At 38.7% G+C, this 18,781-nt stretch overlaps 1 protein-coding gene across 1 annotated transcript in view; it reads left to right on the top strand.

The window, feature by feature from the left end:
- The window catches only part of LOC310956251 (neurexin-2-like), a gene marked incomplete at both ends in the record, with an annotated part of 97,466 nt that overhangs the window by 40,552 nt on the left and 38,133 nt on the right, over positions 1–18,781 (top strand). The window contains 2 exons of the mRNA XM_083926427.1: positions 110–283; positions 1,753–1,872. Coding sequence (XP_083782553.1) covers positions 110–283; positions 1,753–1,872 — 294 coding nt within the window. The remainder of the gene's footprint in view (positions 1–109; positions 284–1,752; positions 1,873–18,781) is intronic.

The raw sequence follows: 18,781 nt of genomic DNA, 5'->3' as shown, positions 1-18,781 counted from the left end.
TTACTGTTAACATTGCAACAAATATGTTTTGGAACATACAGTACACTAACATGTAATTGGTTGTGGCAAATTAAGGGATTTTCTCTTGACCGACTCCTGTATCCCACAGGAGAGCTTTACATTGGCGGTGTTGGGAAGAGCATGTACAGCAGCCTGCCCAGGTTAATAGCATCCCGGGAAGGATACCAGGGCTGCCTGGCATCCATGGACTTGAATGGAAGACTGCCTGACCTGCTGGCCGATGCCCTTCACAAGGTGGGAGAGGTTCAGCACGGCTGTGGAGGTGAGGTCGGGAACACACTGGGTATAAATTATGAAATATCTAAATCATTCCTTTAAACTGATTTCCTAGTATCAGAGCAGAGATGAAGCCAGAGGAACTCAGAGTGACTGCTCACTGAAAACTAATCACGCCACATTTGTTATGGTATTAAACAGCTTTGTTGGAGGCCCCATTATGATTGGACATTGAACACATTCTGTGGCTTTATTATTTCTGATTATACACGCTAACATGTAATAATATCACTCTGCAATCAAGAAGTTCAGTGGCTTTTGTTGAGTTCTGATTAAAAAAAAAGAAAGAAAGCACTCGGTAAAGTCCAGAGTTTAACCAAGAACAACCAAGTTCAACCATGATGATGTGAAAATCATCTCCCCATGGTAGCCAATTTATGACAGACTAGTTCTATAAGGTAACCCAAAGGTACCCAAAGGACATTCGGGTAGAGGTCATAGAGTCTCCAAAATCAATGTATTCCTCTTTGGACCGTGACTTGACACCAGCATGAGTTATCCGTGAGGAAATTTGATGTTTAGTAGACAATTGTTGCCTTACAGTGGGTTGTTTACAGTAACTTGTGCAAGTTTGATGGGATCCTATGTCAAGATCATTTGTGTTTATTTGCATTACTCGCGTGAGACGTGCTGACGTAGACTCCAACAACATTTTTTTCCGTCATCAGCTATGGCTAAAATAACCACTATTGCTGCTTTATACTGCTACCGCATGTTGCCTAAAGCAATACTTGAGGTACATATTTTGCTGTGACATGATTGCAATAAACAGGTTAAGGTAGGCCAAAATAACTACATCAAGATGCTGATTTGTAAAAAGTCTGAATTGATTCTTTGTCAGATATTTCTGCAAGACGATAAGCAAACAGCTCTCAAAATGCTTGAAGTTTTTCAGTTTTCTGAGTTCGGATCGATCAGGGCAATGCTCTGTGGGAGAATCATGACACAACGATAAGTCAATTTCACCTGTTTGCGTCGCCTGTATTGCATTGATTTGTAATGTAATTATTCGCGCAAAACGCTCGCTTCACGTTTCGTATGAACACGCCGTTTCACCGTTTCCAAAATGAATGAAATAAATGATTGGTCATCCTTGAGAGTGTGATTGTGCACAGCATTTTCTTATTGTTTAGATTTTGAGATGTGTTGGTCACAGTGACGGTGACTTTTGGTGGAGTTTATTAAAAAAGTGCATGGTACAATAGCTGATTAAACAGCTGTCTTAATGGCCTTGATTTAAATGCCATCTTGCTTAACCTCCCTTCCTTGGAAGCTTGTATACTACATGTATAAGAAATAAAATCACTTCACATTAATATTTTCTGTCAAAAGATGGATATTTGTTCAGTAATGACCGGTCCAACATAACGTATTATTTGCCTCTGACTAGTAGTGAAGATGCCTAAATAAAATGGAGAGGAGGCCCCTGGTAAATCTGTTGTCAACACCCTGTAGGTCCCAGCACCACCTGCACAGAGGACTCCTGCCACCACCAGGGAGTGTGTCTGCAACTGTGGGAGGGCTTCTCCTGTGACTGCACCATGACCACCTATGGGGGGCCGTTCTGTAGTGACCGTAAGTGCTGGTGTACTATGCTTAAAGGGGCAGAATGTTGGGGAAAGGCTACTTTAGTTTGAGTCTTTCACTGGTCTCTATGGGGGAGAATATGATAATGATCAGTTAACACAATTTAGTGAAGGGAGCAGCAATTGGAAATATAAAATTATCTTATTAAGATTCTCTTATTAGTTCCCACTACAGGACTTAAGCCCTGATTTTCCACTTGCAGTGGAGCTCCCAGACAAAAGCCCCAGATCAGACATACAGAAATGGCCAGTGTGAACTCTTTAAAAACGTGGGCTAAATATCTGGAGCTGTCAGGGAGTCCAAAACCAATGCGAGTGCAAGACAAGGGCTGGGCGGAAACTAGGGTGAGGGGTCTCCTGTAACAATTGGAAGTATCTGCAACTACTAAAGACTCTGTTGCGCTGGGAATCGGCGGAGTAACAAAGCCATGCTCTTCTCCTGGCTGGAGGAGGAGGCAGTAAATCCGGGGCGTGGAGCTGTCCGCCTCCTGCTAGAGCTCCGACTGCAGGTCAAAGGTGGCAGCAAAGTCATCTGAGGTAGCAATGCGAGGACAGCAGGCTCTTATCTAGTAGTGTATGTCCCCCTGTCGCCGGTCAGACAGGTGGTGTGGAAAACAAGACAACAAGTTGTGTTGTGTGAATAATACAGCGACCTGACTACTTTAAGTCTTGTAGTGGCGACTTTATAAAGAACATTCAGCCAGACTCATGTTGGTATAAAGTCTGTAACAACAAGCGACAACTGCCATTGTAGGTTACACAAAATTGTGCCACTTTCAGTGGGTGTCTGGGCAGATGGAGTGATGGGTAAAACACTTTTTTGCAAAATTTGAACCGTTCAAGAAATAAGACAAAGAGCCTGGTTTTAGCTTCAGAGGAACACCCTGATCTCATTTACACAGTTACACATTCACGCCTGAAAGCTGTCCAGTACAACCGCAGTCTGATCTGCTGGCCACTGAGCAGTAATTTCCTCTGAAGGATTTCAGAGCCCCGAACAGGGGAAAGTATGTGGTGTTTCACAAACAAGGTCAACAACTGGGGGGGGGGGGGGGGGGGGGAGCCTGTCTTTCTTATTGCTTTAATTATCTGGTGGCCCCACATTTATATGAATACTTTCCGGATAAATCTGCCCTTTCAACTACAAAAACACGGCGGTACATTGACATAACTTTCAGTAATATGAGCACACGTGATGCTCTCTGTTACTGATTTTAAGCACGTTTCCAGGTTCTGCAAGTAAATTGAAATGTACTAAAATGAAAGCAATTGCTGCCTCATACGTAGGAAATCGATCTAGAGACTCATGGTATGCTTTGGAAAAATAATCAAAAGTAGTGCAATGTCTAAGTGATTTGTATTCAATGGGTTAAAAAAAAACACTTCTAAGAAAACACTTCTAAAGTAGTCCTTTCAAAATAAAGATAATGCAAAACATTAGTGATTGGTCACTTTGTAGTAAATATGATGGTTTTTCTATTCTAACAACAATTACTTGCAAAGTGTGCTTGACTCACTGTTTATTCTCAGCACTGAGAACGTGTAGTTTGACTGTTATCTTGTACTCAGAAACAATATGACGGTCTGCCCGTCTAAGCTTCGTCTTATATTTCCAAACACTGGCAGAAACTGTCGAATAAGGAAATGTACTTATACTGTGCATGAATACATGGCAATGTACTGTATTTCTTGCTTGAGGAATCGATGGCACGCTAATTGCACATGTCACGGTGATAGCAGCACGTATCAAAAAACCTCCAGTCTGGTTACTGCTTCCGCCGTAAGGACCCCTCTGTGTCCAAGATAATAGAGCCAACTTTTACCAGAAGCTTTTCATACTTACAATAGCAAGAGATTAACATTAAGCTTATTGGTCCAGTGGTCACGGCAAGTTAAGCTTCATTTGCTGCAGAGTCGTTTACAATAACTGCAAGAATTGTGCCTTTGTGGTAATCATTATTGAAAATGTGCTGTTCTGCAGTTTTGTTTTAAGAGAGAAAAGGGTATTAAACTCTGTAGGGGGTCTATTTGAGGATAATTTGATGGTAACATTGTGTGTGCGAAAGTTATAACTTGCAGGAAAAAGATATCTGGCCTTTACTATACAGTGTGTGTAATTTCATGAGCTAAATATTTCAAGAAAACAGATTCAGTTGTTCCAGCCTAATTAGATAATTAAGGATGTTAGGAAACAAAATAAAATACTTTCGCTAGAAGACAGTACAGTACTTTTTTAGTTACCGACTGACAATTGTGTACTTTAGCTTGATAACAAGAAGCTGCTTTCCTCCTATTTTTCTCAACAAATTGTCCAATTAATCTGCCTGCTTCTATTGTTACAAAAGTGAACACACAGTCAAATGTAGTTGCTGCTGTAATGTATTGATCCAACCTGAAAATCAATAGTTTGTCCTCTGTAGTCTTTATCTATTACTGTACGCCTTATTGTCCCAAGACTGTGCACCCGGATAAAATGTATTTTACCGTGGCGATAAGGTAAGAATACAATATAATCTGTGTTTGTGTGTGTGAGGAGGTTTTATATTTTCTGTTATTGCTGCTCATTTGATCCACATCTTATCATCATCTACGCAGCCTGAATTTCAAATGGCCGCCCAAGGCTAAACTTTCATCGCACAACAATTGCAGACATTTTATTTATAATATAATATATAGAGGCAAGATCGGGCTGTTTGATGGATTCTTACTACATACTACTTACCCAGTATGGTTCCATCAATATTTGTTGATACCAATTCCGCATTTTTGGACAGGAGCTGCCAACAAATATTTCAATGTGTATGCCCCACAGTTGATCTGGGTTAATTTACCAAAATGCCCTGAGAGACACGCTCAAAGGGGAACTTCACCCATTTTCAAAATTCATACATGTTTTTGCTATGGTGTAAGACAGTCCGAAGATATTAGTAATCATGAGCAACGTTCCCCCCAATCAAAACATAATGACGTCATCAAGTATTAAATGTGGAGCTGCTACATAGAAAATCAACTGGGAAAGATGCTATAGATCCCAGGATGATATTCTATTGCTATTGTACTGCAATTTATAACAAGTACAGTCTATAACAGCCTGCTAAACTGGACCTGTCACTTTAATTAGTTTTTTTCTACACCTATTTTTAGTTTGATAATGTCGGTTTTTCAAGAGTTCAAGATCAAAAAAAAATATCGGAGCTAGCGGATTTAGCCCCATACTACGGTGGCATATATCTCACAGTGTAAAGTAGTATTAAGGACAATGTTCATCACAAATGGACAGTGCTTAAAAAAGCTCTCTAATGTCAATAAGGCTTCAATTTACATTTCTATATATTCAAAATCAATAATTTTGTCACCTGACACCCTCGGATTTGTCCCTTAACTTTTCCAGTAATTGAAGCACCATCTGGCAATGCTGGTAGAGCTGCGGCTGGTGTGGGTTACCATGGTTATGTGTCTCTAACCGGCAAGGAGGCTCTCAGGAAGTGACGTGGTACAGCTCAGTGCATCTGAAAAGATACTTACTTACTTCTCTGATTTCTGGCTTTGGGAGAGAGAGGCTCATGTTCGTGAATATTGATTGAACCTTTCTGGGCCGTAGAAATAACATATTGCAATTCTTAGTTTAGCATGTGTTCCCCTTTAAGATAAAAGGGCTTTACTAAAGCAGTGCTTTAAGAGAAGTAATTGTTGGGGAAACTGTGGGATTTATTCCTGCATTTACAAGACAATTATAGGACAATTAACAGCATTTTCAAGAAAAATCATTTTCACTGCAACATATTTGTTTTTCATCCAGCAGCGCTCAGAGAGAACACTCAATCATGCGGGTGGTAAATGGCATTTCTGGACAATATCAAAGGTCAAACCAATACATCAGTCCAACACAGAGAAAATAACAAGCCTCCCACTTTACATTGAGCCATCATTAAAGACAAAAAAACAAATGAAAATGTGACAATAATGTGAAAACACAAACAAATACTTAGGCAGAAAAATGGTTTTGTAGCCATCAATGAGTCAGTCCGTCTCATCCATGCCACAATCTGCTGCTCTGTTATTCTGGCCAACACAAAGCCTTACAAATCTTCTCCTCCCACCTATGTCTTCTTCTATGTCTGTGCACCAGTCCAGAAGGTCAGCCAAATACTTAGAGCATTAAAAAGAAAGAAGGGTGGTACTGATTTGTGATTATCTGGCTATCATTCAAAACTATAACCTTTTAAGGAACAAAGCAGAAGTGTATAAGCTCATCAAGCAACCCTGATTCTTGAGTGGGTTTGTGCGTCAGTACATTTATATTCATATACAGAAAGCAATTTATCAAGTATGCCACAAACATCTGTGCTAATTACCTCCAGGTCATCGTTTCATCACCAAAGTCACCCAGATATATAATGATGTGCTGTGCTCAAGTTTTAGCGCCTCTCTCTGAAAATATATGGAGGGTGTAATTATTGGTTAACCTCTGCAGTTATTTTGGCATTTTCATTACCTGCTCGTGCGTGGTAGTATATGATTGTGTTATTATGTACATATCTTCAAACAAACAATTACTATTCTTGTCATAAGCAGAATTTTCAACACAACAATTATGTCACTTAACTTCTATTCAGCTCTTAAAAGAACTGTGACAAATGTATTACAATTCAGTGTGGCACAATGAGCAACCAATGATTTTGACGTAATGTCACTTAACTGTTCCTGCATATTTTTCTCTGCTCATCGTCTATGTCCTCCTACCCCATCCCAACCATGTGAGTCCACAAATGCACCTCACACATTAGACAAACGTATGAAAATTCCACCTGACATGGCTTTACGTAACTACAGTGATAGCACGTATCAGCTATCACCCTATCTGCAGATTGGAATCCACTGCCGCCATCAATTTGTAAGTCAACATTTCCTTTGAATTGTTTTATACCCACGCAACTAATGCAGACTGTAAATTGAGCCTGTAGCCTCCAGGCAAGGTACAGTAATATGGCAATAGACGGCAGCTGTCTTCCTTTCTTGTTTCGTTTGGCAGTTAGCAAGCATTGTACTTAGCTTTCATTTTATTTGTGCCAGAACTACAATGGTTTTTCATTTCCTCAAAGGAGCTGGTTGAAGTTTGTATTATCAAAGGATGCTACACTAAACATATCCAGAGGCTTTATATAAACCTGTATGCAGACTGTATGTACAATTGTACGACAAAGCAAATTGAAAGTTTTTTCCTCTCAGTAAAAATAAGAAACCTTTTTAAAGATGATTGTTTTTTGAAATATTAAAGGTTCTGTGTGTGGATGCCGAAAAATGACAGGGCACTCTGCTTTGATGTTCTATGAAGTTTATAGAAACTGGAAGTGTAAGAGCTCAATCAAATCCCATTTTCCCTTTGACCTTCATTTCAGGTGGAGTCATTCAAAATTATGAGTGTATCCCAAAGGCCACAAGGATAATCCAGGATAGAAGTTCAGACTTAATCTCACGCCCGGGGACCAGGGCTCAAAAAAACATATTGATGTTCATAGCATGGTGGCCTACCCAGAATAGACTTGTGAGACACTTCTGTGTCTGGGCCATATCAGGTCAAGGGCCTGGATCAAGCAGATGTGTCTCTAGGGAACTTGCATGATGTACAGTATGGCAACGTAAATGATAAAAAAAGGCAGGTCCTCTTTGCCTTTGTGTCCGTTCTGTGAGAAGCATATTCATTTTTATACAACAGATTGGACTATGATCTCATCTACATGTTAGTTGTGTGTATGGACGTTGTAATCACAGCATGTTTCATTCCTTTCGTAGTCTTAAAGCCCTTTAATGCAACAGACTTTGCAGACTTGCTATTAACAGATGTGAGGATATATAAGGATTTATGATTAGGAATTGTCACCATCATAGAGCCCATACTGTGTTTGAAAGAGCATGTATGAGCGAGTGGAGGTACCTCCCACAGTGCTATTCATTTCACTCAAATACCAAATTCAGTACAGCTCGCACAAGTTGTTACATTAAATGAGCCTTTGAAAACCTGGATGGCAGTCTGTAGAAATAATTATCTTAATTGTTTTGAGCCCAAGTGCCTTGGTTATATAGGAGTTGATGGAAGAATGTATGGATGGATGGATGGATGGATGGATGGAAGGACGGAGCGGACGGATGGAACATGCCTAATCATGCCTAATTAAGTATTCATTTCCATTAGTTGCCATCACCATCACCTCAGCCACCTGGCTTTGTCAGCTTTGTTCAACAGAGAGACAGTATATCCCAGAAATGATAATATCTGCCAAATATCTGTTCTGTGTGAGTTATATGAATACTCTGAGGCAGAACCTGCTGGAACAGCTCCCCACTGCTACATCGCACTGTGTAATTGACTGGTAGAGCTTACAGAGTAATAAAAGTGAACATGTAATTTGCTGGAAGCTTTAATCTTTGTAATTATTTTCCAAAATTAAACTTGATTGTGTAAGCAGCTTTTTAACAACTCATATTTACATTTGTTGATCAAACATGTAAGGTGACATACTGTATAAGAGCCCAAAACTCTGCGTAAGGAGGAAGGTTGTGGTGATGGGTGGGTCATACAAACACAGGACTTCCACCCAGGAGACCAGAGTCCATGTCGCATGTCACATTTTTGGGTTAACTGACCTCTGTCTGTGACGTAGTTGTGTCCGTGACTCATTTTAAGCCAATTCATTATCTTTTTCTAACCCTAACTAGATGTTTTTGCTGCCTAAACTTAACCATGTAGTTTACGAACCTACTTAAGTAGTTCAGCTTTTCAATGTTAAATCATACACGGGATCTTCGCAGTCACATGTTTCCAACTACCACCGTGCAAAGTTTAATATGCTCTACAGTATGTCGCTTGTGGAATCATTGCTAAGCGCCCTATTCTGTCATTTAGGTATGAGGACGTGTTGTGTGAATACACCACAGGTCAATGCCTGACCACTCGATGCCTTTAAAAAAGCTTTTTGTTCTTTTAGGCATGAGTGGAAAAATTCTGACATTTACATAGATGTGAAAAGAAGTAGAGCACCTAAGGGAATTTTTCCTCCTTTGTCTTATTTTGGCTTCTCCCTCCTTTCAATTTCTCACATTAAAACACGTCTTTTTTCACTTACGTATGTGTTTGTTTTAAGGGCTTTCTCTAAAGGGCAGTATTATGTCATAGGAATGACTATGGAGGTACCAACAACACTAGGAGGTAACATGATGTTACCAGTTTTTTACAGAAAGCCCAACAGTAATGAGACCATGAGGATTTTTTCAATCTATTCAGCAATGTTTGATACACTCATAGTGACACTGACACACTGACTCATGCTGTATTAAGCTGTTAATGAATGAATGTTGTTGCATGTGCACAGAAAATGCTGATGCTGCTCTACCAACTATGCACATAATACAGTAAACACCAAATAAGAGACATGAGTTCATATGACCCAATTATTTTTGATGGTGGGGCACACAGATAGAGGGAAGGAGGGATTACTGAAATAGCTTGCTTCCACCAATTTATTAAACTGAAACCATCACATTTACTGCTATTTACGGTTGGTATTACACATAGCAAATGTGCTAACTGTTCAGACACAAAATGGGCAGGGGAGACACCACATTAGATCTTACCCACCTGAGTATACCTCTGCTCCAAATGTCAGAGGATGGCATTAAATTGAATGAAAAAAAGACTAAAAAATAAATAAAATACAAAGCGTAACCCTTCGACCGAGCGAAATCATGCAACGAAACAGGTGTCACATGTCACCCGTTTATTTCCAATACAGCAACCAGGAAAGTTTGTCTGAAAAAAATGGCCATGGCTATTAATCTTTTTTTGCTCATCTTAATCATGCCCTTTCTCCTTGTGATTTCCTGATATGTTGATATGATGGTAATTAATTAATGGTATTATGTGGTAACAATCACCAGCCGTTCAAAGTTTCACAGATTGGGAATTAACAGGAAATGACAAACAGCAATTAACACATATATATATATATATATATATATATATACATATATATATATACAATATGCAGATGTATCCACCAGCTGATTCAGTGTCATTTCAAACATTCTCTCTCTGTTCTTATTTGTTATCAGTTTCGACTTTTAGCTCCATCGGCATAACACAGTGTTACAATCAGAACAGAGGAAATGTATGATTTGCCTTTTTTCAAAACCTGCATGAAACTACCTCAGAGATGCAGTTAGAGCCTTCCACACCACAAAATATTACTAATAGAACGCACACAGTCATTCTCAGGGTGAGCACCGCTGTCTGATCGCAGTCTCTTCTATCCCAAGTGCCATTTGTTTAGATAGCAATGTTCTCCTCTATCACAGCCCTGCGGGAATCCAAACAGAAGACTGTGACTGAATGGATTTCTGTACAGCTGGAAATGTTGGAAGTCATCATGTTTTTGTTCACCATATTAGTGTTCTTCTGGGTTAATACAATATTCAGAAAAATAGCGCACGTAACTTTAACACATTACTTATCACACTTTTATGTGTTACACTCTGGGTTTCTATTAGACTAAATTGCACTTTCTACCTCACTAGAGATAAATGTTACATCACTTTTTTTGTTGAAACAGTATGCACCAAGGTGAATAGTTTCTACTGTTCTGGGGCGGCTGTGGCTCACTGGAAGAGTGGGTCTTCCTCCATTCGAGAGATTGGTGGTTCAATCCCCACATGTTGAAGTGTCCTTGGGCAAGACACTGAACCCCGAATTGCTGCCGGTGCTGCGCATGTGTGTGTAAATGTGGTGTGAATGGTTAGATTAGATTAGATGGTATGTAGATGTCCATTGCCATCTGTGTGAATGGGTGAATGGGACAAGTAGTGTGAAAGCGCCTTGAGTAGTCAGAAAACTATAAATGTGCTATATAAGTACAAATCCATTTACCATTTACACAGCAGCAAAAGCAAGATCTGTGAATGTTGTTCTTACTTCCTGGGGTTAAAGCTGCATTGAGCGATTTTGAAGCTCTGCTAATCTGCTAAAAGCAGGTAATGCAGGTAATGGCTACATGAAGCTGCGGATAATGGTGCTGATTCACAGAATCCATATTAAGCCTTCCACGTTACAGTGAGTCATTTGATTTAATTGTATAAATGTTGCATGATGGACCTTTAAGTATGACAGTAGCACTATTCCTTTGTACATTTAAAATCCAATTGGTTAGCACATCATGTCCGGATGTATCCCTCATCGTACATTCAGTACTGCTTTTGTTCAGTACAGTTGAAAATGTCTACTTTGATATATCCACTTTCTAAAACACACTGATCAAAATATGTTCTGAACTTCACAAGATTTATTTTTAATGCTCCAAACAAACTGTTTTACGAAATATTTGAATCAACAATACATTTACAGAGAGCAAAACTGAAGTTAATAAAATATTCATCAGACAAGGCATTTATGCTTCTTTCCATATAAGTAATGATCTTTTTTTTTTCCTATTTGAGAATCTTCTGGTTCTTGTTGTATTACATGGGGAACCTCATAGTGTATGTAAGAATGATTCCATTATTATTATTAATATTATTATTATTATTATTACTACTACCAATTGGTAATTATTTTTACTTCAGTTGATTGTTAAACAGTAGTTTCCCATACAAGTACAATTGCGGTGGTCCGAAATTTTCATGATATGATAACCATCTCAGAATATACTGTTTCACGCTATCACTGTATACAATATTTCACAAATATTATCAATACAATGGAAGCATGTAAAGAAAGTAAAAAAGTAAATGTACAAAGTATGATAACTGTCAATTTTTCATGGTATGTAAGATAGTGTGTACTGCCATGCTAACGCCGTAACTCTAAGGATGGTAATAACGGTAATGGTATATAATAAAATAATCAGGTCAAATTTTTAATTTTTTTGTCCAATACTTTCTCAAAGAGCTGCTAGCGTGGCTGTTGACACTTAGTCTTGTTATTTTCAGGGTTGAGATTGAAGTTGCTGCAAACAGTAAAAGTATGCTGTGCTTTAATGCTCTCATTAGCCTGGATAATTTACAGCAACAGCACTCAAATAAACTTCAGCTCACTAGACATTAAACCTGACCTCTTACAACCTTTGGGTAAAGCGTCATGGATCGGAATAATTTAATGCAAGCTGATAGCTCATTAGAATGCAAACAGACAGGGGCTGTGCTAAGCTATGCTTAACAGATTGGAAAATACAAGCCACGCTGCCAGTTTCACTCGGATATGCGACAGGTTATTTCATGATTAGTTATGGTCTCTTATGACTCACCCTGCAAACACTGACTGCTGAAGAAGGAGTTCAATCTTCTGCCAATGTCACACTGACTAACAGAGTTAGGAGAACTATCGAAACCTTTATCCTACACTCCTCTCTCACTCTGGCCCACCAAGGACTTCAAACCACAGTGACATAGTCTGAGATTGGAAGTTACAGGATGCAATCTAACATCACGCTGCAGCCATTTCTTAGATTCACTACATCAGGCTTGCCACTTTTGTTTACTTGCACTCTCATTCAGGTGTTATATTGCCTTCTGTCTGTATCCGTATGTCAACAGTATTCACTCTTAAATAGTGTTTATAAGATATGCCTGAGACATAGTGGATTGAATTTACACTAAGTATTGCTGAGTGAATGGCACATAGTAATAACATTGACTGCTTTTTTTGCAGAGCCATTTCAATACTAGATCTTCACCTCAGCAGACCTAACACTTGTCTTCAGTTTACCAAAATCCATAACAACAACTATTTCTCAGCTTTCTGTGAAGCGCATGATAACATTTGTTTAAATGTCTTTCTATAGATACATGTAGAGGATGCAGTTCATTTTCAGTTCATGTGGCTGCGTCCCAATTGCACTGCATATTCAATGTGTATACTTTCATGTGTATAAACAGTAGTATGCATGTTTTTGGACGCACTGAATTGTAATCAACTCCTGAGAGCCTCCTCGCCAGTTGGAGACACGTAGCCATAGTAACACATACCAACCTCAGCTGTACTGCTGTCGCCAGATAATGCTTAAATTACTGGACAAAGGTAAGCAACGAGTGTGAGGACCTCGGATGACAAAATCACAAATTTTTTAATACATAGAAATTTAAACTGAAGAGTTATTGACGATAACATTACAGAGCTTCCTTGGTCATTCTCCATTTTTCTGATATGAATATTGTCGTTACTACCGCATTGCATTGTGGGATATTTATGCTGACGTGTCCAGTGTTTGTCTTCTGTAAAGAAAAAGGAAATGATATGCTATTCATTCACTATTGGTTTTATACCACATAGCATGATAGTGCTATAGTCCCTGCTCTCATTTTGTCTCATACAAGGTTTTTTTAATAATATTTAAATACTTCATCTAGGAGAATTTATTTCTGCCTGGCAGATGTTTTATTGCCTTGATACCAACACATATTGAGTGAGAGCACTCATTAAAGACATACTTTTTTGTGCCTGTGATTTGGGTGTCCTTTTCAAACAGTTGTAGCGTAAATGCCTTCATTGTTGAAAGTGACTGACTATATTCTATTTACATTGTCAACAGCTCCTTGAAGCCGAAAAGACTTATATTATGATTGAACTGTGCCAATGAGAATACCTGGTAGCGCTTTAATCACAGTATTGTGCATTCAGTGGGTTTCCAGTGAAAACGGTAATCATACTCAAACTATAATTTAAAACTATACTGACACTTCTCTCGGGAGCTCTAGATATATTTGTGAGATTGTAAGTATATGTTGAATAATAAGAAACAATTTAAAGTTTGCTGGAGTGCAACAACAGGAATGCAATTTACATAAAAAAGTGGAAAACGTGTCCTTTCATATTAATTTTGTAATTCATGAAAAAGCATATATATAATGTATATGCAGGTAGCAGCAAGTTCATAACAAGGTTCGGCAATTTAGGATACCGGCTCACAGATGCCCTAGAAAAGATGTGCCCCTGGTGGGAATGAAATTTTCACTATTTCCTAGCTGAGATTATGTGAATTAATAATGTAGATCTTGATTACTGGTTTATGACACAGTTACAATAAGTAAGTAAGTCTTGCTTAGCCTATATGGTTTGCCAGTAAACTGTTTTTTCACATTGTTAAATAGTGTTTGCAGTTTCTATCTATCTATCTGTCTATCTGTCTGTCTGTCTGTCTGTCTATATATCTATATCTATCTATCTATCTATCTATCTATCTATCTATCTATCTGTCTATCTGTCTGTCTGTCTGTCTGTCTGTCTGTCTGTCTGTCTGTCTGTCTGTCGGCACAGAGGTGGAGAATAGCTGGAGCTGAGGCGGGCTGAATGAAGCCTTCAGTCTATGCTCGCCAATTGTGATGGCACCAACCTGTAAATCAAAGCATGCATAACTTTAAGCCTGAATCAAAGTTGTAATCCACAAGATTTTTATCTGGTTAATTGTCTGTTAAGTTCCTATCTAACCAAGAGTGAGTTAAAACAATGGTGACTGATCATATGAGTTGTATAAAAACTCATCCCAAGTACAGTTGTCATAAACGGGGGGAATACTGTAAGCTACAGAGAGAAAAAAATGTTTTGTTCCAGGCTCTTAACATGTTTATTGCTGCTGTAAAGTTGGTTTTAACATGGGAGTCTTTTGACTCATTTTGGACCCAGCTTCAAGTGGCCAGTCAATGAACCACAGTTTTAGGCTATTCTGCAGTTGCTTAATTGTTAAGCCAATGACATTGCCGCTTTGAAGGGGGGAAAAAATCCCCTACCCTACTTTTTATCCTAAAAAAACAGATTTAGGTATATTCTCTCAGCTTCATCTCACTGTGTGTGTCAGAGGTAGACTAAGGGAACGCATATATCACAGCATCACAAGCGAACAGTAAAACTAAAAGATTCACTTAAAAGAACTACCAGAAAGGCTGTATACCAGCCTGAAATAGCTTTGGTGTGATGACCGATTTAAACGGCCCGAGGCAGTTTCAGATTCCATAACAACAAAGATAAGAGCTGTTGAGAAGGCTTCATCTGCAGCTAGAAAGTGTCATATCCATAGAGGATCTATTTGCATCAGAGAAGAGAGTTTATTTTTATAATAACATATAATTTGCAAAGAGGATATTAAGAAATAATATTCATATTAACGCAATATATTGAAAGAATGCTTTTTCAAAATTGCTGTGTCACTAACCAAAGAAGTAACTGCAATCATAACAGGCCTGCAGGTGAAATAACCAACAGCACATATAATTATGGCAATAACTGATAAAAAATAAGGTCAGAAGCTCGCCACAAGGCTCAGTGCTTCTACACACAATAAGTGCTGTGGGTGTGTAGAGACACAAGATAAAAGTGTCTCACATTGGTAGTTAGTGCCTCTGTTCATTCTCCATTTCCAGGATGATATTCCCCAAAGTGTCTCTAAGGCGCTGTCCAGTTTTGGGACTAACATGCAAGGCTTGATTAACAAGTGGACAGCTCTCCCCCTGCTTTGACTGTCTCTCTGTGCCCCGCACTGCATGGAAACATGGTGGGATTCACTTGACACCCAGACCACGCAGCAGCTGAGCCTCAGATGAATGCTCGTCTATGCCTACTCCCAAGGGTGTGTGTGGGAGGGGGGCTTCCTAGTCCCTACTGCAGGGGCTGTGTGAGAGGAGAAAGGTTACATTCAGTTTACATCATAAAGACTAAACGCACACACACAGAGGCCTTCAGATTCAGAGTCTGTCGTACTCTGGCTTCGTTTCTAACACTCCCATACACAGTGACACACTCGCTTATACATCATTCACTTGCTGTTCCTCTCACAAAGACGGAGCTTTCACTTTGTTTGGTGTGTGAATAAATTATAACCCACTGTAATGAAGAATTTAGGAAAAGAGAGTGCATATGTGGCTATGTCCTTGTGGTGTCCACACTTTGGGTTGAGGATCCACGACGTCACTTCATTTCAAACTCAGCATATTATCAGCAGCAAATTGTAGCTTATATGTGAATCAATTCCTTGCATTCCTTCACCCACTGTCTGAAATGCTCCGTTTAGCACATGTCTCATTAAGACCCCCCCCTGAAAAAGCCAATACTGCTCTGATTGGTCAGCATTTCTGTGTTTTCTGCAACTGCGCTCTTCACCGTCATTGCAACCGGTCTGTAACAGCACTGTAGCGGCACTTTCTACCTATATATAGTGTATTTGTGACATCACAACCGTACAGAAATCCTGATTACGGGTTGTGTGCATTTCTCTGTGGATTGAGTTCCAATTCTTTCATGGTATTTATATAGGCCCTAAAGCTGCTTTATAATCAAAAAGACATGGAAATCTCACTTTTTATATGAGAGGATTTACAGATCTTTAAAGCCAGGCGTGCTTAGTTTACCGATGCACTGGAACTGCAAAATGATTTAAAACATACCTTACAGAAATATGACCAACATAAGATACATACGGGGTTAAAGGATATTCAGCCAATTATGGCTCACATATTGTTTGTATTTGGGATATTGTTGATTTAATTTTAAGTCTGTCTTTTCCATTGTCATATAATAAAAGTGAGGCACCTAAGCCATTTAAGAAACATGGCATTACAGTTGCATACTATATTTTAATGGTAAATTTAGTTCCAAAAAGATTTGTTTTCCTGATGTCCTGGTGCGAATGTCATCTTGGATTATTGCTGAACAGCAGCGCAAAACAGCCCAACATGCAGTCGATACAAAGAGACTGTGCTTGGCATACTATGAACTGCAGACTATACATCACTCTTGATATATTTCAACATAAGATGGATTTCTGTACTTGAGGTCACAACTGTCGTCTTTTTCCTCCAGCCACAGCAACTGGCTGCTATCCTCAGCTGCCGAAGCTGCCTCTGTGGCCTGATAAAAGCCAATGTACTAATCCTTCACTTTCCCCAGCCCACTCCTGTAACCTATTAAAACTCACGATCCATATGAAATTGGCATTCAGCAAATTAGTTTTTTGAAACTGGGCATAGCAAGGCACTCAGATGGCTGTGGTGTTCTGTGCAGTAGTAACAGCAGAAGCCTTTGTAACTTACCCATGTAATTAGTAGATAAATAAATGGGTTTATATGCATGTCAAATTTTGTGGGCAAACTAAAAGTCTACATTGACTAACAAGGTAAGCCTTAAGTAGACTTGATAAGGTCCATGTGATGCTGGTTGATTTAAAACAAAAAAAATAAGGAATTCTATTCATATTAATTTTTAACAAAGATCAAGTCAAGTTTATTAATGTAGCACACTTCATTACAAGTAAAAGCAATGGTCTTCACATTGTCAATAGACTCACCCACTCAAAGACATTATGGGCCGATTTGGCTGATTATTACTGCTTATTTATTCTGATTTATTACTATGATTTCAACAAAACAGCAAAACAATACCCAATCGATCCACCATAATAGGTCAGTAGGAAGTTAGTGTGTTTTCTCCATTTGTCCATTATAATGCAGTATGTAATAATGCTAATAGCTCAGTAATGCCCTCTCATCTAGGACTTGCAACCCCACTAACTTTATCTGCACATACACAAGCTAGAGTTAATTTACAACAGAGTAATACTGTACGTGGGCAGGATCATTTGGTATATATGCTTTGCAAATGCACTGACGATCTCTCTGTTCCTATATCTTTCTCGCACACATAAACAAAGTATTGATTCCCTGCCTTTTCATTTCCCTCTGTCTACCTTTGCTCTTTGTCACCTCCTCTCTATTCCTGGCTAAGACTCTGGACATTTTACAACAAAGTACCAGTCTGTGCATGCTCAGCAAAAGAAAACCTTTACATTTTCTGCTGTGGTCACAATTCATTTTGATAGATTGTTCACTCACTTTCCTCTGTGTTCAATGAATAATAAAAAGATCCGCTCACTAAGGATTCTATAGCGAAGTAACATACCCTCCCTGATACATGTTTCATCATATGCAGCTGTGTTGCAGATACTTATATATTAATGACATGTGTTTTCATTTATTTCTCATTTGATTTGATTTATGTACAGCCTTCAATACACAGCGGACAATATTACTGTGGGCAGTGATATAATAATTCACAATGAGTAGTTTATATAGACTATCCCAATGCTATTTGGATTAATAAATGTATAGACAACAGTTTTTATCTGGTAGTACTTTCAGCCACATCCAATAAATACTTTCCAGGAAGATGTGTATTTCTTTTTTGCAATTCCACCCATTGTGAAGTGCAGAACTATTCAATAAATACTCTTGATGCCCACCTGACAAGGAATCTGGCCAAAAGAATCACATTTGAAATTGCATCATGAATAAATGTGGTGCTATGTTTGATGCCTGAAGGATTATCTTGCATCTTTCACATACCTAACGGACAGCAATATAACAGTAAGCTGACCTGCACTGCAATGAGAGTCGACTCACACCAGGATGAGTTATATATTTACAATAACCAAGGGATACACATGTGTATCTATGTTACCTTGGTGTGAGATATCACAGTATAAATTCAGTATAAAACAATGCAAGAAAACAGGTATATTTCAATACTTGTTTTTAGAATGCTGTTACATCATTTTGGCTTGTCTGCTGTCTGCTTGGAATACAAGTAAAAGTGTGACTACGACGTGTCCTAGGCAATACCAGAAAGACTTGCACTGCACAACAGTGCCCAACAGTTTACAATGGATCAGGGTCAACACTTTAAACCCAATCCTCACAGTAAATAAAAAGACACTGGGATACAAACAGTAAATAAATGGTAAAACAATAAATACACATGCAATACATACCTCTTCCAAAGTTGCATAATCCTCTAAATCTGTTATTAATATTAAAAAATGTTTGCTAATTTTCACTGTGGATCTGGATCCAGATCTGCAGCAAAGGGT

The sequence above is a fragment of the Echiichthys vipera genome (assembly GCF_963691815.1).
Source record: "Echiichthys vipera genome assembly, chromosome: 14".
Classification (NCBI taxonomy): domain Eukaryota; kingdom Metazoa; phylum Chordata; class Actinopteri; order Perciformes; family Trachinidae; genus Echiichthys; species Echiichthys vipera.
Note: the sequence above shows the minus strand (reverse complement) of the source record. Positions and strands in the feature narration are given on the sequence as shown.